The sequence below is a fragment of the Mandrillus leucophaeus genome, unplaced genomic scaffold (assembly GCF_000951045.1).
Source record: "Mandrillus leucophaeus isolate KB7577 unplaced genomic scaffold, Mleu.le_1.0 Scaffold467, whole genome shotgun sequence".
NCBI lineage: Eukaryota > Metazoa > Chordata > Mammalia > Primates > Cercopithecidae > Mandrillus > Mandrillus leucophaeus.
Genome location: NW_012104998.1, coordinates 970,060 through 992,373, shown reverse-complemented (window position 1 = coordinate 992,373; position 22,314 = coordinate 970,060). Strand labels below are relative to the sequence as shown.

At 37.4% G+C, this 22,314-nt stretch overlaps 1 protein-coding gene across 1 annotated transcript in view; it reads right to left on the bottom strand.

Annotated features, from left to right (window-relative positions):
- Window positions 1-22,314, bottom strand: part of BAZ1A (bromodomain adjacent to zinc finger domain, 1A) — a 144,291-nt gene that overhangs the window by 11,704 nt on the left and 110,273 nt on the right. Inside the window, 9 exon segments of the mRNA XM_011995056.1 lie at window positions 602-1,068; window positions 3,528-3,754; window positions 3,842-4,089; window positions 10,258-10,406; window positions 12,306-12,460; window positions 13,059-13,222; window positions 14,641-15,237; window positions 18,920-19,044; window positions 21,793-21,906. Coding sequence (XP_011850446.1) covers window positions 602-1,068; window positions 3,528-3,754; window positions 3,842-4,089; window positions 10,258-10,406; window positions 12,306-12,460; window positions 13,059-13,222; window positions 14,641-15,237; window positions 18,920-19,044; window positions 21,793-21,906 — 2,246 coding nt within the window.

Sequence of the window (22,314 nt, the reverse complement as noted above, 5' to 3'; positions counted from 1 at the left end):
GCTACTTGGGAGGCTGAGGCAGGAGAATCGCTTGAACCCAGGAGGCAGAGGTTGCAGTGAGCCGAAATCACACCACTGCACTCCAGCCTGGGAAACAGAGCTAGACTCTGTCAATCAATCAAATAAAAAATAAAAAGACAGCTGGTCATCACTTCCTAAAAATATTACTGCTTCCAACTCTCCCTTTCCCCCAAATTCAGTATTTGAGATGGGAACCTTACCAAATCATCTGATGTAGCTTGTCTAGGTGATGCTGAGTTTGTGTGTTTTGAAGGAGGAAAAGGTAGGAGAGAGTGAAATGTGTTACAATGTAGTATCCTGACACTGGTGAAATATTGGCCAAATATCTCCATTAAAAACAGAACGTCATTTGCAAGTTTATTACCCTGCTTCACTAGTAGAAACACTAGTAATATACTTTACCTTTATTCATTAAATAGTTGCCCCTTCAATGACTATTATGCTTCAGGTCAGATTGTTCCCTAATAACTTTGTGTATCTTAGTGACAGACTTTAAAAAATGATCCAAAGTATCTCAACATTCAATATTTCCAAATTATTCAATCTTTCTAGGGAAGGAAGAGTTTAGATTTCTTCATACCTGGAGATTGTCTTTTTCTGCATCTTCTTGTGGATTCACTCTCTTGGAGAGAAAGTTTTGAAGCAACATTTAAAGATCTTGACTGCTCACTTGACTTTGTGGCAATGACTCTGAAGTTAGGGAAGTTGGGACTATTTTCTGGTGTATTATTAGCACTTTTCCTGCCTCTGCGTTTTCTACGAGGACTAAGCAATTCCACAAATACATCTGCTTGCAGTGGGCCATGACTGTGGCGAGTGGAACGACTGGCAATTCTTAAAGATTTTGTTTCTGTAGGAGGAGCAGAGCTTATCTTTCTTAGGCTTCTACCAGTTTTAGAAGAAACAGTTGTTTTGGGTGTGCTCTGCTGACTCCTTGAAGGGTATCTTCCAGGTTCTTGTCGCTGGCCACGACTTGAGAAAGAAGAGCTAAGTTTCCCTCTTGTTTTAACGGGCAATCTAACTTGTGGTCTTCCTCGTTTGGGTAGGCTATAAATATTGTTAGAAAACACAATTATTGTACAGAACAATGATGAACACATGATTAGCTTTATTCTCCTTGTTGTATTTAGCCAATGAGTTTATATAAATTTTCTATATAAACTGAGACTTATCCTAGACTCAATTCCTTGAAGAGTCAATAAGTTTTAAGTTTTCAAGGGAATCTAAAATGTGCTTTCATGTATTTCTTTGAAATGTGAAGAGAATTATCTGCAAAGAGAATATTTTATAGTTTCTTTTCTTTTTTTTTTTGAGACAGAGTATCACTGTCACACAGGCTGGTGTGCAGTAGCACGATCACGGCTCACTGCAGCCTGACCTCCCTGTGATCAGGTGCTCCTCCCATCTCAGACTCCTGAGTAGCTAGGTGTGCCCCACCATGCCTGGCTAATTTTTGTAGTTTTTTGTAGAGATGGGTTTTTGCTATGTTGCCCAGGCTGGTCTCAAACTCCTGGACTCAGGCGATCTGCCTGCCTCGGCCTCCCAAAGTGCTGGGATTAGAGGCATGAGCCACCATGCCCAGTTGATATCTTCTTGGTAACTTCAGGACATCATTATGAAAATTAAGTCCTAAATTCTGATAAATTGTAATAAAATGCTCAGGAGAACCAACAAATAGACTTAGTCAATCATATTGGAAAACTTAAAGAGTAATGAAGTAATCTTAAAATGAAATTCTTTTGTTTCTTTTTGCTACAGGAGACTACCACTTTTCATTATCATTGATACTGAGGTAACCTACAGTTTTAGCCAATGGCTGTCAATGAAGTGGGCCTTGAACCTGTGGTTCCTGAATACCACGCCAAGAACCTCTCTGTTGTCTTCTGATTCTGACTATAAAACTATATTTAATCTTTTAACTGTCCTTAATTAAAAGAATGCAACACCTCCATTAACTCATTATCCCTCTCCCCATATACCTGGACTTCCAGTTTATCCCATGTACTTGCAAGAATTTTCCACATTCTTTATTATCTTTATGCCTAACATAATATTGCCTTCACAAGCTACAGGAAAGATGGCTCTTCTAGCTGGTATTTCTTAAAACCTTGTTTAAAACAGATGTGGTGGCTCTATCTTAACTTCTACAACTGTGGTCCTTTTGTACTTTGACAGTTCTAGGTTGCCTTGCTTCATACTCATTTTCCTGCTTCCACAAGAATGGGGTTCAAATGTTTAAAAAACAACAAGCCGGGGGGAGGGGGATGATAAGAACAAGGAGCACAATGACTTCCCTTATGTGACTGGCTATGGTCAGGCCTGCTGACAGAAGACCCCTAGTAGATCTGTCTAGCTTATAGCTACCGGTTAGACATAGGCACACCTCATTATATATAGTGCTTTGGGCTTCACTGCATGCTACAATTATAAAGTTTTTCTTTTTTTTTTTTATTAAACAAACTGAAGGTTTGTGGCAATTCTGCCTCAAGCAAGTTTATTGGCATAATTTTTCCAACAGCATGAGCTCACTTTTTGTGTCTCTGTCAGATGACTGTTAGCATATTTTAGCAATACATTATTTTTAAATTAAGGCATAGAAATGTAAGACATAGTGCTACTGCACACTTAGGAGACTATAGTGTAATGTAAACATAATTTTTATATGCCCTGGGAAACCAAAAAAATTTGTAACTTGCTTTATTGCTGTGGTCTGCAACTGAAACAGCAATATCTTTGAGGTACGCCTGTATATCTACCTTGTGGATATAAATATCCCTTTATTTCAGCCCTCAACCAGAGGTTCAAGTAAGGGGAGACTGCCCCAGTGTTGCCACAGAAGGAATATCCAGGCTCCACACTCATTCACTAGGCCTGAATGACACAGCATGCTAAGCTGCAGAATACTTAGTTATATGGTAGTATAGAAGCTGTTTCCAGGTGCTAAGGTGGCAGAAGTATAAAAATACAGTGTGCTTCTTGGCATTTATCACTCTGAGATTCCCCAAATTATCAATACTCCCTTGGGAATATTTTTGAATGTTTATAATACATAAAAAGCAAAGGTAACTTCAGGCCACTATACGTTAGTTTTTTCGTTTGTTTGTTTTGAGATGGAGTCTCGCTCTTGTCACCCAGACTGGAGTGCAATGGCGTGATCCGTTAGCTCACTGCAACCTCCGCCTCCTGGGTTCAAGCAGTTCTCCTACCTCAGCCTCCCGAGTAGCTGGGATTACAGGTGCCCACCAACACCCTGGCTAATTTTTCTATTTTTAGTAGAGACAGGGTTTCACCATGTTGGCCAGGCTGGTCTCAAACTCTTGACCTTAGGTGATCTGCCTGCCTCGGCCTCCTAAAGTGCTGGGATTACAGGCATGAGCCACCGTGCCCAGCCTATGTATTAGTTTTAAACTAAGTTACAGACCCTAACTATTCCATTTGTATTTGAATAGTGGAGAAATTGTCTAACTAAGACCTACTGACTCATTTTATTACATGTTAGGACTTACCTGACTTCTTCCTCTTCTTGAGAGTCATCTTCATCTTGTTCTACCTCATACTCTTCCTCCTCACTTTGACCTTCTTCTTCATCACCATCAACTTCATCATCCTCACCTCCCATACTGTCTTCCACATCTTCATCACTTTCCAAGGATGGTCTCTGTCTAGAGGAGAGTCTTCTAGGACGTTGCTTTGGTCGACATTCTGGACAAAACCAATCTCCTTCAGGCACAGTCTGAACAAATCACATAAATGATCATTAATCATCTATTGCTCAAAATCTTAATGTCTCATTTCTAATCTGATAAGAAGAAAAAAATACCTTGAGCTTTGGTCGAACACAGTAGGTATGATGACCCCTATCACAGCCATCACAAAGAACCATGTTTTCAGCATCGCCTTTCTTTCTACATATCTTGCAGCGCGCATTCAGTATAGATTTAGACCAAATCACACTACGATCCAAGGTGGATAGGTGAAGAAAAACTTGGGACAGACTAGCAGAAGAAAGGAGAGACTCTCTCCAACGGTCCAGAATTGTTTTATAAGAACGCCCACTGTCACTGGCATCTTAAATGAAAAGGGAAAGTGATTACAATTTTTAGGCAAACCTAGTAATCTTCCTAGAAATAGCTGGTAAACACAGGTTAGATTTTACATTTCTTTTCTTCTGATACTTAACAAAAAGACCATGCTGATATTAAAAACAAAAATCTCATGGAAAATATTTGCTGAGCCACATCTCGTTTATGACATAAGGAATTACTTAAATTCATAAATCAAATGCTAAGGGATTTTAATAGCTAAAGAGAAAAATAATTCAGACAATGTGTTCTCAATCTAGTCTTTGTATCAAATCTTGATCTAATTTTAAAAACTGGTCACATATGAGTCCAAGTCTAAGTTACTATTCACTTGAATGAAGTATGTTACTTCCTCATCTCATAAAAGATGGACTGTTCTCCAAATTAAATATCTTCTATCTCTAAGAAAATAGTTTTAAAATTGTGGTAAGTAAAAACAATGTGAATACTACCAAAAAGGATTTTTCAGCACTAATATTTATATAGAAACATTTGAAACCTTCTGTCAGTCAACATCACCATTTATCTTCTGGGCTAAAAAATTTAATCATCTGATTAAATGCTATCAATCAATAGTCATTTTATACTGGTGTGTGATTTCCATTTCAATCTTCAATATTGTTACCACCTTACTGTTCCTAAAACATGCAAGGTATATAAGACTCCACACATAATCTTGTTCTATAATACCATTATTTCCTACTATTATCCTCAAATAAAACCTCTTGGGCAGTAGCATAACGGTTAAGAAAATGCAGGCTTTGGAGTCAGTCTGCTCTGGGGTGAGTACTGGCTCCCCCATATGAACTTGGGCAAGTTAACCCATCTGTCTCTCAGGTTCCTCAACTGTAATACATGGAGAGTATCTGCCTCTAAGAGTTGTTGGAAACATTAAATGAGATAATACGCATAAGGCATATGAAGTGTTTGTCAGAGTAAATGCTAATATTACTATCGTTATTTGTGCACAGTATACCTCCCCCTATGTGCGGCACTTTAGAAAATATGAAACTAGTCTATTCTATGGTCCCTATACTTCAAGGAATGTTTAGTACAGCTGGAAAAGTGAAGAAATACACGATGAGTTAAAACCAAGAGACCTGTCAAGTACCAATGGACCTCGAGCTCCTGTTTGCCTGTTGGGCAGGGTGAGATTGACAGGACATGAAAACTAGGGCCCATCTAGGTGGTTAGTCCCTCTCTAAAAAGCTAGGACCCCAGAAGGCTACCCCCTTCAAGTGTCAGGGTGGAAACAGGTGCTACATAAAAAAATGGAGAGCAAGAAAATTGATTCACCTGGACTTTGGTGTTGGATAGAAAGGGAACATAATCTCCCTGAGGATCAAGCAAAGCCTTGAACAGGTTTAAAACCGAAAAAACATAGGCTAAGATTTTAAAGTAGTCTAGGGTTGCTAGTGACCTCAAGTGAATGGCTGAAACAAGTACAATTTTTTGCAAATTCTCTCTGAAGACATTTTCAGATCAAATCTGAGGAATGAGAGTTAATCAAAACCACAAGGCACATGTGGAAACAAGACACTAAGTGAAAGCCAGCAGAATCAAACTCATAAAGACTTCAGATACTAGAATTAGAAACAGAATATAAAATAACTGTTTAATATGTTTTAAGAAGTTTAAAATATGAATAACCAGGCAGTTTGAAAAAGAACCAGTTAGAACTTTTCAAAATGATTGAGACTAAAAACTGAGGCAAAAACACGATGGATGAGTCAAATGGCTCTTCAAAGCTGAGATGTTAATGAAGTTGGGAAAATACAAATATATTACTTAGAATGCAGCATCAATATTTTTCTGTCTTTACGTTGTTTTGTTTTAGGTGTGTCTTTTGTAGACAGTATATAAAACCAGCTAGATTTTATGTTAATACAGTCTTTTCTTCTATTTTCTTCACTTTCCTTGTCAACTATCCAAAACTGTATCTAACTTTTAATTGGAGCCAGATATGGTAGCTCTCACCTGTAATTCCAGCACTTTGGGAGGCTGAGGCGGGTGGATCACATGAGGCCAGGAGTTTGAGACCAGCCTGGCCAACACGGTGAAACCCCATCTGTACTAAAAATACAAAAATTAGCCAGATGTAGTTGCAGATGCCTGTAATCTCAGCTACTTTGAAGGCCGAGGCAGGAGAATGGCTTGAACCTGGAAGGCAGAGATTGCAGATTGTGCCACTGCACTCCAGCCTAGGTGACAAGAACAAGACTCGGTCTCAAAAAATATGTATATATAATAATTGGAGAGTACAGTCCACTTAAATGCATTTGATTTATTTCTCCCCTCTCATTGTGAGAGTTTTAGTTATCTTAGTTTTTAAAATGTAAGCCTTCATGAAAAGTTCTGGCCTGAGCAGGGCCTCCAAGGAATGAGGTAGCAAGAATAGCTAGTTCAAAGATCATGATCTTCCTGGGTAAATCAGAGAATATTCTCATTGGTAATGGCAAGGAATAAGGTTGCAGAGGTCAATGTGAAGGAATGGGAACAAAGACAAATTATAAGAACTTTTAGAATCTTGGAAATTAGTTTGAATGATTTTTTAATGAAAAGGTTGGTGAAATGCTATGGGATTTGATTAACGAGATGGTTTAAGAAAATTAAACCAGCAGTAGCTCAAGGCCCAATTCTTATTCTAGTCCATAATGAATGTGCCTGTTTTTCTGTGTTTGCATAGTACTGATACAAGGATAGAAAACAGTATATACAATTGATTCAATTTTTCTGTTGTTTCCTTATCTTAAACCTTGCTTTTCCCCCAGATTACACAACCATAAAGGGCAGAAAATGTCTTGTTTATCTTTTATTTTCCATTATGCTAGCACAGATAAATTCCTCAATAAATTAAAAGGATCTTACTAATATAAAATATTGGCAGTCACGTGATCAAATATTATAGTAGGAGACTTCATACTGTTCAATGGCCACTATACAGTAATCCATGTGACCAGGACAGGCTTCTCTAGGGGACAAAACATAATAACTCTTGTCCTATGTCTCTTCAAGCTAGTAAAAGAAAAAAAATGCTGTGAATAAATACTTTATGTGAAACAGGTAAACATAAGTTCCACAGTCATTCATTCTTTTCACTGATAGCTAAGTATACAAAGATTCACCAGTGTCAGCTTTCTGTATGCCAATTTAGAAGAGTGATTAGCTGAGGTGTGAAACATAGAAAGGGAAACGCTAGGAAGATATTATTTTAAGCTTACCCCCAAGTCCATTCCCTTCCAAAAAAATCAAATCCAAGGTTTTCCTTCAAAAGCTAAATATGCAAATGAGTACTCAGCCACAGAGAAAGTAAAATCATAATTCTTTAAAAAGACAAAACATAAATTTCTTTAAAAAGTTAAAAATTTACCATCTCTCACACTAGATTGATCTTCCTCTCTCTTTTTCTTGTCCTTTTTTTTTCTATCTCCCTTTTGATCCTTATTAATTTCTGTGTTACCTAATTTCAAATTGATATAGTTAGTTGAGGATTTTTTTTTTATAGCTTAAGGGTTTAACCATAAGTATGACTTTAAAAATAACGGAATTATCAATCTTAAAAAACATCCTCATGTATCTTACCTAAAACATTTAAAACATTTTATCTTCCCCAAATGAAAAGTCTACTTTTATCAGTATGATTAATCTCTAGAATAAAAGGGACATATTAGAGAAGGTAGAACATAAGTAGAATTTGTATTTCTTACATGCTTCCTCAAGAAACTGAAATGATTTCTGAAGCTAAATTGGGAAAATGCTTGCTATGATTAATTTGCTATCCTGAAATATTATCAGGTGAATGGAGAATTTCAATATATATTCCATCTCAAATATTCATAAAGTAAAACCTGCTTTTCTCTCCCCAATTAATGATATTCTTGATTACTTTATTTCAGATAGCCTATCTCCATCTCCTGCTGTCCTGTGCAAAACAGACCTTTCAAAGGCTTAAGTTATTCTAATTTTTTATGGAGCATCAACAGTAGACACCCATATTATAAATGACCAACATTTGACTTCAACCAATATTTAACTTTGACACTACCAAAGTAACCAACTTTTCTTACTTCACTTATTTCTTAAGATCTTGAATTATAATTTTCCATCTTTTGGGATGAAATTAATGTTTGAAAACCACTGTATACAAACCAGCATAAGGAACAGTCTCTCTCATATAACCTACTAGACAAGTTGTAACAACTCTCAGTATTAACCTGTTTGTCTAAATATTTAATAAGTTGTGCAGATGAAAATACAGACATACTAAACAATTAATTTGATATTCCCCCCTTCGACTTATAAAAAACTTTAATGAAAATTTCAGAAGTGGGAAAATAAGCAGTATTGTGTCTTATCCTTTTACTGTTTTGGAATCGCAGTGTTAGTAGTAACAGTATCTTACATTTATAAAAGCTGAATGATTTACAAATAATTTTAAATTGAAATTTTAATTTAGGTAATTGTGTATTAATATGGGGTTGTAATAAATACAGAGTGATCCCTTGTACATAAAGGATCAGAAAGAAAATAAGAAATGCTAAAGACTGGGAAATAAAAGTGACATAGCAAATACCAACTCTGCTGTCTTTGGGAGCTGTGATTATACATATTTTATTTCTTACAATTGCTACTTTCAATGTGGCCAGTAGGTTATTAAGCTTATGGTAGGATTATCAGTTTACAAAAGTGTGAATAGACTTAATGAGATACTGGCCACAAACTCTTCAATTTAAAAAGTTTACAAATATATTTACATTTCAAAACTGCTCTGATTGCATTGTCTATCAATACTTTGTTCTAATACTCAATGAGATATCAAAAAATTATTATTTTTATATTTTTATTTTTTTGAGACAGTTTCTCTCTTGTTGCCCAGGCTGGAGTGCAATGGTGTAGTCTCAGCTCACTGCAACCTCTGCCTCCCAGGTTCAAGCGATTCTCCTGCCTCAGCGTCCCAAGTAGCTGGGATTACAGGCACATACCACCACACCCACCTAATTTTGTATTTTTAGTAGAGACGGGGTTTCACCATGTTGGTTAGGCTGGTCTCAAACTCCTGACCTCAGGTGATCCACCTGCCTCGGCCTCCCAAAGTGCTGGGATTACAGGCGTGAGCCACCACTCTCAGCTAAAACAATTATTTAAGGATTTTAGTCAATTCAAGTAGTTCTTTCAATATGAGACCAAAAAGATACGGTTTAAGAAAGTTATTTCTTCCATGATCCCATTACAAGAATATAAATATCTCAACATGATGAGTTATAAATTAAACATCTCAAAAAGGCAACAGGGAATTAGAGACAGTTATTATATAAACATTGATTTAGAATTCTGAAACAGATATTTTCCCAAAAACATGATTAGGTTCCTAGATTAGTCCCTAAAAACCCACTAATTTCATAATTTGTGAAAAAGTGATACAGATAGTATTATTCCTCACTATAAATTATACAGCATTTCCTCACCCGTGTTCCGTTTAACACTTAGTATTTCTGATTTAGCATGTGGGTCAGTGACTCTTATCATCAAATTATGCCCCAAATGGTAAACTTTTAAGTCACTTACTTCGGGTTCTCTTTCAAATAACAGGAAAAAAAAAAGTTACACATAATCTTTGATTATTCAAGGTCTGACTAGTTATAGGTTTTGGTGATCTTTTTTTTCTTTTAAAGAGACAGGGTCTTACTCTGTCACCTAGGCTACAGTGCAGTGGTGTGGTCACAGCTCATTGTAACCTCAAATTCCTGGGTTCATGGGATCCTCCCACCCCAGCCTCCGGACTACAGGTGCACGCCATGATGCCCAGCTAATTTTTTAAAAAAATTTTGTAGAGATAGGGTTCTTGCTATATGATGCCCAGGCTGGTCTCAAACTCTTGGGCTCAAGCAATTCCGCCTCAGCCTCCCAAAGTGTTTAGATTACCGGCATGAGCCACTGTGCCTAGCTGGTAATCTTTCTTTTGGTGAAACTCTTCACAAAAGACTGTATTACTCTAAAAATAAATCTCACCTTAAAAGAACTCATTTAAAAATGAAAACATCTCGAGTTTTTAAGATTATCAGTTTCATTAGGTCAGACAATAAAATTCTATTAAAGGCCAACTCAAAATTACTTATAACACAACTAATATTTTGAAATAAAAACAGATACTTACCAAGTGGAGCTTTCAGAAAACGCCGCTCAATGCCCTGCTCTATTTGAAAGAGTGCCATTGCCAGATAATGAACCACACTGCTCACTGACTGTGGTGTACTTGCATTCGTTGATACAGTACTTGGAGTTTCTGTTTTTATCCCCAAAAGTCTACAATTAAAACAATTCAGAGTTTATGGTACTTAAAAACACTATTAGGTAAAACTTGAGTCCATTCATTGGTTCAAATGCTTATTTATACCATTGTAAAAAAATCATTTCCTCAGTCTCAAGGAGTTGCAGTAAACAGTAGGGAAGGGAGATTCATTTAGAAGGACTAAGGGTAAATATTTGAAGGAGAGAGAGAAGAGGGAAGGCTTATAGGAAAGGTTTTAGAGAGGTGACATTGTGATGGGCCTTAAAGCCTAAGTATTTCAGGCAGCTTATCTCTATTTCTCGTTTTGCTTTTTTTTTTTTTTTTTTTGACACACAGTCTCACACTGTTGCCCAGGCTGGAGTGCAGTGGCATGATCTCAGCTCACTGCAAGCTCTGCCTCCCAGGTTCACACCATTCTCCTCAGTCTCCTGAGTAGCTGGGATTACAGGCGCCCGCCACCATGCCTGGCTAATTTTTTGTATTTTTAGTAGAGACAGGGTTTCACTATGTTGGCCAGGCTGGTCTCGAATGCCTGACCTCATGATTCACCCGCCTTGGCCTCCCATAATGCTGGGATTACAGGTGTGAGCCACTGCACCTGGCCGAAAATGATCATTTTAAAGTGCAAACTCATTCACTCAAAGCCTTTGTACATGGTTTTTCTTCCCAGTGTCCTATTTTTCTCAACTTTAGGGCTCAGCTTTGCAGTCACTTCCTCTTGCACTTCCTTTACTGTCTCCCATGTTCCACTAACACAAGTAGCCCGCCCATTTACTTCATTTGCACTGGGTATAACCTTCTGTCAGAACACCGTTCTAGTAAATATAATGCTAGCCTCATGTTTCTCCATTGTTCCCTTCTAGATGACAAATTGCTTAAAGGCATATAATATCCAAAATAATCTTGAAAAAAATAAAAGTATCTACAGATATAAGGTATAGATTCTGATTAGTAATAATATTTAATACATATATTAGAGATGAGGTCTCATTGTTGCTCAGGCTGGAGTGCAGTGGCACAATCATTATTAGCTCACTGCAGCTTTGAAGTCCTGGGGTACAACAATGGAATAGATGGGACTACAAGTGCATGCTGATCAGGCGTGGTGGCTCAGGCCTATAATCCCAGCACTTCGGGAGGCTGAGGCAGGTGGATCATGGGTCAGGAGATCAAGATCATCCTGGCCAATGTGGTGAAACCCTGTCTCTACTAAAAATACAAAAATTAGCTGGGCATGGTGGCACGTGCCTGTAATTCCAGCTACTTGGGAGGCTGAGGCAGGAGAATTGCTTGAACCAAGAAGTAGGAGGTTGCAGTGAGCCGAGATTATGCTACTTTACTCCAGCCTGGCAACAGAGCAAGACTCCGTCTCAAAAAACAACAACAACAACAAAAACCAAATGCATGCCACCATGCCCAGCTAATTAAAAAAAAAAGAGACAGGGTCTCACTATGTTGCCCAGGCTGGTCTCCAACTCCTGGCCTCAAGTGATCCTCCTGCTTCAGCCTCCCGTGTAGCTGAGACCACAGGCCCCAGCCATCTTGCCTAGCTCAAATAATACTCAAGTCTACCAGAATTTACTAAGTTTTCCTATAGAAAAGAAGAATGATAGTATAATTACTTTCCGAAATTAATAAAACCTTAAGTTCAAAGATTAAAAAAAAAAACTTTTGAGAAATAATCATTATTTAAATGAATTGTCTTTTGGTTGCAATAGTACAGAGTGGAGTAACAGAGATCCTGAGGTTTAGAAAATGATCATTCCAGTGGTTACAAATATCAAGGTCCTCATGACAAGTTTTTAAAATAAGAAAAAGCAACATATTTACTTAAAAAAAATAAACAAACAAACAAAAAAACCCTTAAAATGGCAAGGAAAAGTAATGGTTACTTTAGAAAAACCCTTTTGTACCTGTCTTTTACTATGACCTTTGTTTGTTCATCAATTTCCATCTCTTCTACGTCTTCATTCACAGTTTTAATTATCCCATTTTCCTTGTTTTCCTCACTTAATAGCTCATACCGTCCACTTTCTAATGCTGATCTCCAGATATATCGATCTGTAACCTGTAACAAAATTCAAACTTACTAACCATGAAAAATGGAATATACTGTTTCTGAGAGGTATGAAGTTCAATATGCATATAAAATCAATTCATGGATATTTTAGAAATGATTATGAATCAAAAAGGTATCTAAAAATAAGGTTACTAAGTGGCCAAACTGGAATTCATATTCTTCATAGATGAAAACCATACTACCTTACTTTCTGTATAAATAAATCATAAACAGTTCTAAGATTGGTCACTTGATAGCAGCAAAAAAGTGATAGATGATGGCCAAGGCATGAACAGAATACGTTATAAGCCATGAATTACAGATTTTTAAAAGGTAACAAAGAAACGAACCAATCAACCAGACTCAGCGGAGAAGGCAGGGGCTAGTCAAGGAAGAAGAAAATATCCTTACACATTTCAACATCTGATGAAAATATCAGAAAAAATATTTTGATGCAGGGGAATAAACAAGTTTTCATAAAAAGTTTATCATTCTCTGGTGTTTATTCAAAACACATATGCCTTGTCTATGCCATATAATTAAAAAATATGACCAAAATTCTGGACCAAGTAGGTTAGACAAACTAAAAATGGGAACAAGTACAAACCTTAATTGCTCCTAATGTTCCTTGGTAGATTCTATCTTCAATATCTAAAAGAAAATCTCTCAGCCTTAGTTCAAGTTGCTTTTCTGCACACATTTGAGATGGATCATATGCACTGGAAGATCTTCCCCGACTGTATGTTGGTTTGCTATCAGGCTGAGGTTTGTCTGAAACAGTAAATACTTTTATTATGATTTTCTTATTAAAAACTACAATTACTCCATGTGGCTGTTATGATCTTGAAATAATGGATATAAAAGTGCTTTGTAAATCCTCAAGTGCCACAAATGAATGAATATCATTTATCTTATAAAGCCCTTGTACGGCTACTCAGGAGGCTAAGGCAGGATTGCTTGAGCCCAGGAGTTTGAGTCTGCAGTGAACTATGATATGCCACTGCAATCCAGCCTGGGCAACAGAGCGAGACTCTGTCTCTAAATAAATAACTAAAGCCCTTGTATCCAGAATATATAAAGAACTCTTACAGCACAATAAAAAGACAACCCAATTTTAAAATGGGCAAAGGATCTGAATAGCTATTTAAGGAAGATATACAAATGGCCAATGAGCACATGTAAAAGATGCTCAACACTGGCCAGGTGCAGTGGCTCACGCCTGTAATCCCAGCACTTTGGGAGACCAAGGCGGGTGGATCACCTGTGAGGTCAGGAGTTCGAGACCAGCCTGGCCAACATGATGAAACCCCATCTCTACTAAAAATACAAAAAATTAGCTGGGCGTGGTGGCAGGCGTCTGTTATCCCAGCTACTTGGGAGGCTGAGACAGGAGAACACACTTGAACCCAGCAGGCAGAGACTGCAGTGAGCCCAACAGCCTGGGCAACAAAAACGAAATTCTGTCTCAAAACAAACAAACAAACAAAACACCCCAAGAATTGTGATCTACAGTTTTTAATCCTGAAAAAAACTGAAGTGGTCATGGTAACATGCCCCTAAATTTAAGCAATTGTTTTTTAAATTTTGATTTAATTTAAAATGTTTTTAGCTCTATTTTCTCCCCCACAGGAAACAAGTAAACAATTCTTTACCTAGAGAATCTCATTTATTAATATAAAAACTCACATCTAAAAATGCCTTACTGCTTTTTCTTATTTGTCATCAGTGGACAAACCATCAAGCAGGCAATGCTGCTATCCGACCTGCCCTTGCAGCCAAGCTTCAAAGAAGTGACCATTAGTGGAACTTCTCCTTGGACTCTCAGCCAAAACCCTTAATGAGTAACCTCACTCACCATAATCTGTCCAAAACTGATGGCAGCCTTAGAGTCTATTCTTGGATTTCAGAGTCTACTGACCAAGGAATAAGGAGATCAGGGAGGATATGTATTTTGTTATACCATAGATGTGTTCCTCATAATTCAAATAGAACCCAGTGGAATTTAGATAATCTTGTTTCTATAAAGAAATACATTCCCAAACTCTAACTTGCAAACTAAAAGGATAGCCTAAATCAAAGATAAGGTGCTGTAAATGTATATCTAATAGCTTGAAAAAATGCTTAATCCTGAATGACCAGAGATTAGGGGGAAGAAAAAAAAGTAAAAACAATTTTCATTGAAAATTTACCTGAAAAATGAAATTTCTCTTCAGAAAAACGGGCTAGCTGTGCACATATTCTGCTTTTCTCTTGTAACAAAGTTTCTTTTAAGGCACTTTCTCTATGTCCTCTAGAATTAAGAGCTTCAATAAGCTGGTCTAGCTGTTCACAAGAACTGTAAAAGCACCACCGATTTGGCTTATGCACTGGTTTTGGCAGCTGCACAGAATGGTCACGTGGACCTTGCTCAATGTTGGAGGTAGATTCAGACATCAAAGGCTCTCCAGTTTTAGTGGATACCTGAGGATCTTGAGACTGTACATTATTCTGAAATGATGAAGGTCTAGGCAACAGCATGTCTTCAGTAAGACCAGAATAATCCTCTTCAATAAAGAGTCCAGGAATAGAAGGGAAAATCCAGTATCGTCTATACATGCGGTCACGACCCAGGGGAAAGATATTGGTACAGGCTATGGCACTTTGGATTTTTTCTAAGAGCTCTTTCTCTTTTCGTTGGTGTTCCTGTTTTAATGCTTCATCCTCTTCAGCAGTAAGAGGCTCTCTTGTCACACAGTTGATCTCTTCTTGCCTTGTAAATTCTTTAAATCCATTTTGTCCTCTTTTCCCTGTAGTTAAAATAAAATGTTTCATCATCATCATATTTCAAGTTTCCATTAGAAAAATATGAGATACAAAGTTACCCCAAGTTATTAGGTGTTATAGACTAAACTGTGTCCCCTCTCCACAACCCAAGTTCATATGTTGAAGCCCTAACCTCCAATGTGACTGTATTTGGAGACAGAACTTTTAAGGAGGTAATTAAGATCATAAAGGTGGGGCCCTAATCCAACATGATTGATGTTCTTAAAAGAACAAGAGACGCGAGAGATCTTGTTCTCTGACATGCACAGAGAAAAAGCCACGTAAGGATATAGCAAGAAGGCACTGTCTGCAAGCCAAGAAAAAGCCTCTTCAGACACTAACCCTGCTTGATCTTGGACTTCCAGACTCCAGAACTGTGAGAAAACAAATTTCTGAAATTTCTGTTGTTTAAGGCACCCCAGTCTGTGGTATTTCGTTATGGCAGCCCAAGCAGACTAATACTCTATGTTATTAAGAAATCAATATACTTAAATCTAAAGGGGCACAAAAAATCTGTAATTTCCATACTGGAGAGTGCAGTAGAGTATGTTAGTTATCCTCCAGTAGTCATCCCAGTCCTTCCTCTAAGGGAGGAATAACAGCAAACTACTTCTGGAGAAGACCAGCTTATAAATATTTGTCTTTGTGGATCTTTTGGTCTTCACAGCTATTCAATTCCACTGTTGTGGCCCAAAAGCAATCACAGGCAACATGTAGACAATCAGCATGGCTGTGGTTCAATATAACTATTTATGGACAGTGAAATCTGAATTTCATATAATTTTCACTTATCACAAAGTATCATTCTTCTTTTTTCCAGTCATTTAAATTGTAAAAATCCAGCCGGCGCAGTGGCTCACGCCTGTAAATCCCAGAACTTTGGGAGGCCAAGGTGGGCGGATCACCTGATGTCAGGAGTTCTTGACCAGCCTGGCCAACATGGTGAAATCCCATCTCTACTAAAAATACAGAAATTAGCTGGGCGTGGTAGCAAGCACTTGTAATCCCAGCTACTCAGGAGGCGGAGGCATGAGAATCGCTTGAACCCAGGAGGTGGAGGTTGCAGTGAGCCAAGATCATGCCACTATACTCCAGCCTGGGGGATAGAGTGAGACTCTGTCTCCAAAAAAGGGGGAAAAGCCTTTTTAGCTTATGAGTTATACAAAAACAGGGCAGGGCAGGGCCGGGTCGGGCACAGTGGCTCACATCTGTAATCCCAACACTTTGGGAGGCCGAGGTGGCTGGATCACTTGAGGGCAGGAGTTTGAAACCAGCCTGGCCAACATGACAAAACACATCACTACTAAAAATACAAAAATCAACCAGGTGTGGTGACATGCACCTATAATCCCAGCTACTCGGGAGGCTGAGGCAGAAGAATCGCTTGAACCCAGAAGGTGGAGATTGCAGTGAGCCGAGATGGCACCACTGCACCCCAGCCTGGGTGACAGAGCGACACTCCACCTCAAAAAACAACAACAACAAAAATGAGGCCGGCCAGATTTGGCATACAAACTGTTATTTACTAACCACTGGTTGAAGGTAACAGAACCACTAGTTTTCAGCTGGGCACTTAGCAACCCAAAAGAAGGACAACATTTCCCAGAGTAGGCACAACCAAACAAAAAACTTTTGTTCAAAGAGATGGGATCAGAAGCATTGTGTGTACCCTCTGGACTGTGCTTCCCTTTCCTCCTTCCCACTTCCAACTAGCTAGAATGCAGACATGGTGATAAATCATTTTGGAACATGAGAATGGCAGCAAAACCCTAAGGATGGCAGTACCAACAAGACAGAAAGAGCTTGGACCCCTGATAATCTGCCTTGACTACGACAATATGTTGGAATTAAATTTCTCTGTTGTTTCAGTTGCTGTCAAATTGCTTTGATAGTTGGGAAGTATTTTTTCATTCTATTTCTTTTGCTTGAGTTTGTGTAAGACTGGAATTATCTGCTTTTTTAAAAATTTGGCAGAATTCACCTATAAAGTTGTCTAGGACTGATGTTTTCTCTGCAGAAAGATTTTAGTACTGATTCAAGTTCTTTAATCGTTTAAGACCATCTACATTAACAAATTTCTTCATAAATCCATTTTGATAATTTGTATTTTTCTAGGATTTTATTTTTGCTATATTTCCAAATGCATCAAAAAATTGTGTATTATCTCCTTATCTTTAAGTTTCTACTCTATCCATAGTTAATGTTGCTCCCTTTCAGTCCTAACTTTATTATGATTGCCATCTTTATAAAAATCAGTTTCAACAAAGGTTTGTCTCGTTTGTCTTTCTCAGAAGAACACGCTTTTAGATTTGTTATTGTTCTTTACTACATTTTTATTTTTTTAAGAAAGGGTCTTCCTCTGTTGCCCAGGCTGGAGTGCAGTGGCACAATCAGGGCTCACTGCAGCCTTGATCTCCCAGGCTCAAGCGACCCTCCCACCTTAGCCTACTGAGTAGTTGGGACTACAGGTGCATGCCACCATGCCCAGCTTGCTTTTTGGGTACTTTTTGTAGTGATGGGGTTTCACCATGTTGCCAAGGCCGATTTTGAACTCCTGGGCTTAAGCAATCCACCTATCTTGGCCTCCCAGAGTGCTGGGATTACAGGTGTGAGCCACTGCACCTGGCCCTACTATATTTTTATTTTCTATTAATTTCTACTCTGATGTATTATTTCCTTCAGACTTAGGGGGATTATTCTTTTTCTCCCACCATCTTCTTAAATAAATGTCTAGCTGAGTTTGTGTTTCTTCTTTTCTAATATGTATTAAAGGTATACATTTTCCCCTAAGTAGAGGGGCTGTATTCAGCAAGTGTTAATATTCAGTAATCTTTAGTTTGATTCATTTTAAATATTTTTTAGTTTCCATTATAGTTTATCTTTTGACCCAATATTTAGAAGTCTGTTTTAAAACTCTAATCATATTAGGTTTGCTTTAGATTTTGAAATCAATTGCATTGTAATCAGACAATACAGCTTCCATGATAAAGGAAATTTTCCATCTACTTAGAGTAACCATTTAGAAAAAAATACAGAAAAAAGATCCCATCCAAATTACAGGCACAGAATTAACTTAAGGATTTCTTTTGATAGTCATTAAATAAGGTTGGTTAAGGATCCTCAAAAGAAATTTGTATTAACAGCTTTTAAAAGATGTATTCGCTTTGATCTAGCAATTTATGAAATAATTTTAAGGTAGGAGAGAGTTCCACTTTCATCAATATGATACAAATTATGAGCATTATTGATCTTTATATCTCTAGTACATAGGAGGCATCCAATGCATGCTGAATGAGTACATTATAGAATGCAAATTTCTATTTGGCCCAAATAAAGTAGTAAATGTAAAAATTCAATGCAACTTGCTGACTAACCAAAAGTTAAAGTTATCAGAAACTGTCCTATTAAAGACATAGGAATATTATCTCTTTTTTCTTAAGTATAGATGATGTGTAAATAATGACCCAATCATAAATGTACTAATAGGACTTCATAACACATTTTACAACTCATCACAGCTATAAGGTGGGCATTTAAAAAAAGAAAAACACAGCCTGGAATCACGAACGAAAGCAATCAATATATTTCAGAGGAGCTGAATTAATAAAGTGCTTTATCAGTTAAAAACAAACAAACAAGAATGCTCTTAAGGAATTTCAGTATTACCCCTTCTGCCTCTTTTATGTGATCCTGGGTCATCTTCATCTTCCGTGACCATATCTTGATCTAATTCCTTTTGCTCTGTGTCTTTGCTCTCAGTGCTAGTATCAAAATCTTCCCTTTCTTCCTCCCTTAAGGATAAAAACAAGGATGACATTTACTAATGAATATATAATTCCATTTATGAAATATTTATTGCTTGCTTACGAAGTCCCGGGCATATGCTTAGGAGGTAGTGAACAACATGACACAGTTTATGGTCTTGCAGAGAAAACAGATAATTACACAAATCATTTAAAAAATATGTAATAAGTACTAAAACAAGAGCAGTTCAAGGTATTATGAAAACATTTCAAGGAGAATGAAACTGACTCTTAGGGATCAAAAAGGCTGGCTTGAAGAAGTGACATTTTACAATTTGAGACCAGGGAGATGGGGAGGAGTGTGTGCTACAGAGGAATAACATACACAATGGAACAGAACTCAAGAGAAACAGGAGGAGCTTATAATTTTGAGAAAAGTGTAACGGAGAAAGCAGTAATCCAAGAGGCAGATGAGAGAAAAAGGCAGGGTGAGAGCAGGCTAGGCCTTGTAAGGCCTTATCCAAAAAACAATAGGAAAAAACCAGAAGAATTTAGAAAGGGAAATGGTATTAGAAAGTACTGTAGCCACTGTGTGAAAAATTACCTGGGAAAGAAAGTAGATGAGGGGCCAGTAATAATAGTAACAGATCAGTAGTGGTCTAGGTGGCTGGCTAGGCGGTGATGGTGGCTTAGAGTAGGAAGGAGAGAAGATGACAAATAGTGGAAGAGAGAAATTCAGAAATAGTAAACAGGCAGAATGAACACAACACAGCTGTTTAATTCATTATGTTATCCAAATTAAAACTAAAATTATATGAACCTTGAAATAAATTACACTATTATGTTCTAAATCCAAAGTTGGGTTTTGCAAGCTCTACTGTAAGGACAGCCAGGGATAATGTAAATGAGTGGGGCTGAATGAATATTTAAAAAATATGAAGATGTGAAAGCCATACAATGTTACTTTTCTTATATACTGAGCTTATATACCATAACAATCACCATTTTAAAGTGTATAATTTAGTGGTCTTTAGTGTATTCACAAGGTTACACAATCATTACCACTGTCAATTCCAGAATACTTTCATCATACCAAAAGGAAATGCCATATCCATTAGTAGTCATTTCCCATTTCCTCTTTCTTGCTGCCCCTGGCAACCATACATCTACTCTCTACTGATTTGCTTATTCTGGACATTTCGTGTAAATGGAGTCATATAACATATGGTCTTTTGTCACTAGCTGCTTTGAGATAGAATCTCACTCTGCTGCCCAGGCTGGAGCACAATCTCGGCTCACTGCAACCTCCGCCTCCAGGGCTCAAGCAATTCTCCTGCCTGTACAGGTGTGTGCCACCATGCCTGGCTAATTTTTCGTATTTTTAGTAGAGACAGGGTTTCACCATGTTGGCCAGGTTGGTCTCAAACTCCTGACATCAGGTGATCCGCCCGCCTCAGCCTCCCAAAGTGCTGGGATTACAGGCGTGAGCCAGTGCGCCCGGCTGTAACTAGATTCTTTAGCATACATTTTCAAAGTTCATCCACATTATAGCCTGCATTAGAACTCCATTCCTTTTTATTGTTGAATAATATTCTCCTGTATGGACACACTATGGAAGAGATATACCATTTGTTTATGCATTCATCAACTGGTGGACATTTGGGTTGTTATCACTCTGGCTATTAAGAATAATGCTGCTATGAACACTTGTGTATACATTTTTGGGTGAAGGTATGCTTTTAATTCTCTCAGGAATATACCTAGGAGTGCAATTGCTGGGTCATACAGTAACAAATGGTTTAATTGTTTGAAGAACTGTCAAACTGTTTTCCAAAGTAACTGGATCATTTACATTCCCACAAGCAATGTATGAGAGTCTTGATTTCTCAACTCCTCATCAAAACTTGTTATTGTTTGTCAATTTGATTATAGCCAGCCTACTAGGTGTGAAGTGTTATGTTACTGTGGTTTTGATGTACATTTCCCTGATGATTAATGATGTTGAGCATCTTCTCACGTACTTATTGCATATCTTCTTTGGAGAAATGTCTATTCAAATCCATTGCTCACTTTTTAATTGGGTTGTTTTAAAAAATTGTTTTTTCTTTTTATTATTTCTTTATTTTTTGACATTTAAAAAATTAACTCCCTATTCTGAATCTTTCAATTTTTTATTGATGAGTTGTAAGAATTCTTTTATATTCTGGATACAAATCCCTTATCAGATACACGATTTGCAAATATTTTCTTCTATTGCGAGTTTGTGACCTAAGATCTTAAGGCTTATTAATGGGTATTTTTACACACAAGTATTAAAAAGTCAAAGTCAATATACTAATTTTGAAATATTGAGTTTCTTCAGAACTTTCCTTTGTAGATTTCATTAAAAAAGAAAAAAGATGATTTCTGTCAAATTCTTACTTGTTTTCATAGACAGTCCTATCTCAAATATTCTAAAATGCAATAAAATACTTTGGTATCTCTAAATTATTTAAGGTGCAGTCATCCTCTCCCTATATCATCTAATCTCAAAAAACATCCAATCTCAACCCTGTTCTTCTATATGGTGCAGAATAACTATGAAATACAGTATACACCTGCGATACTGGTGGAAGGGAGAGAGAAATATATTATTGGTTAAAAATAGCCTATTGAGTGTTTTTCTGGGAAGTTATCATGTACCTATAATAAAAGACAACTTTTCTAAAAATCTGAGAGCATTTTTAGAGTTTAACGTGTCTGGTTTTTATTCTTTATGTATGGTAAAGCAGATGAACAGTGTGATTCACACCATACCCAATAGATGTATCTGCCGTTGAATTTCTTTGCTCATCTTCTTTCAGTTTTTCTTGTTTCTCTTTCAGTTTTTGTTCTTGCTCCTTAAGTTTTTCTTCCTTCCTTTTACGAATTCTAAAAGTTAAAATGAAATATGGTAGGCTATCTGATGCACATATACTTTTCACTTTTAGCATCTTGTCTTTAATCAAATCATGGAAAGTACTCCAAACATTATTATAAAACTATAATGTAGTAATCATTCATAAGCTTTTTTTTTTCTTTTTTTTTTCTTCTTTTTTTCTTTTTTTGAGATGGAGTCTCGCTCTGTCACCCAGCCTGGAGTGCAGTGGCCAGATCTCAGCTCACTGCAAACTCCGCCTCCCAGGTTTACGCCATTCTCCTGCCTCAGCGTCCCGAGTAGCTGGGACTACAGGCGCCCGCCACCTCACCCGGCTAGTTTTTTGTATTTTTTTAGTAGAGACGGGGGTTTCACCGTGTTAGCCAGGATGGTCTCGATCTCCTGACCTCGTGATCCGCCCG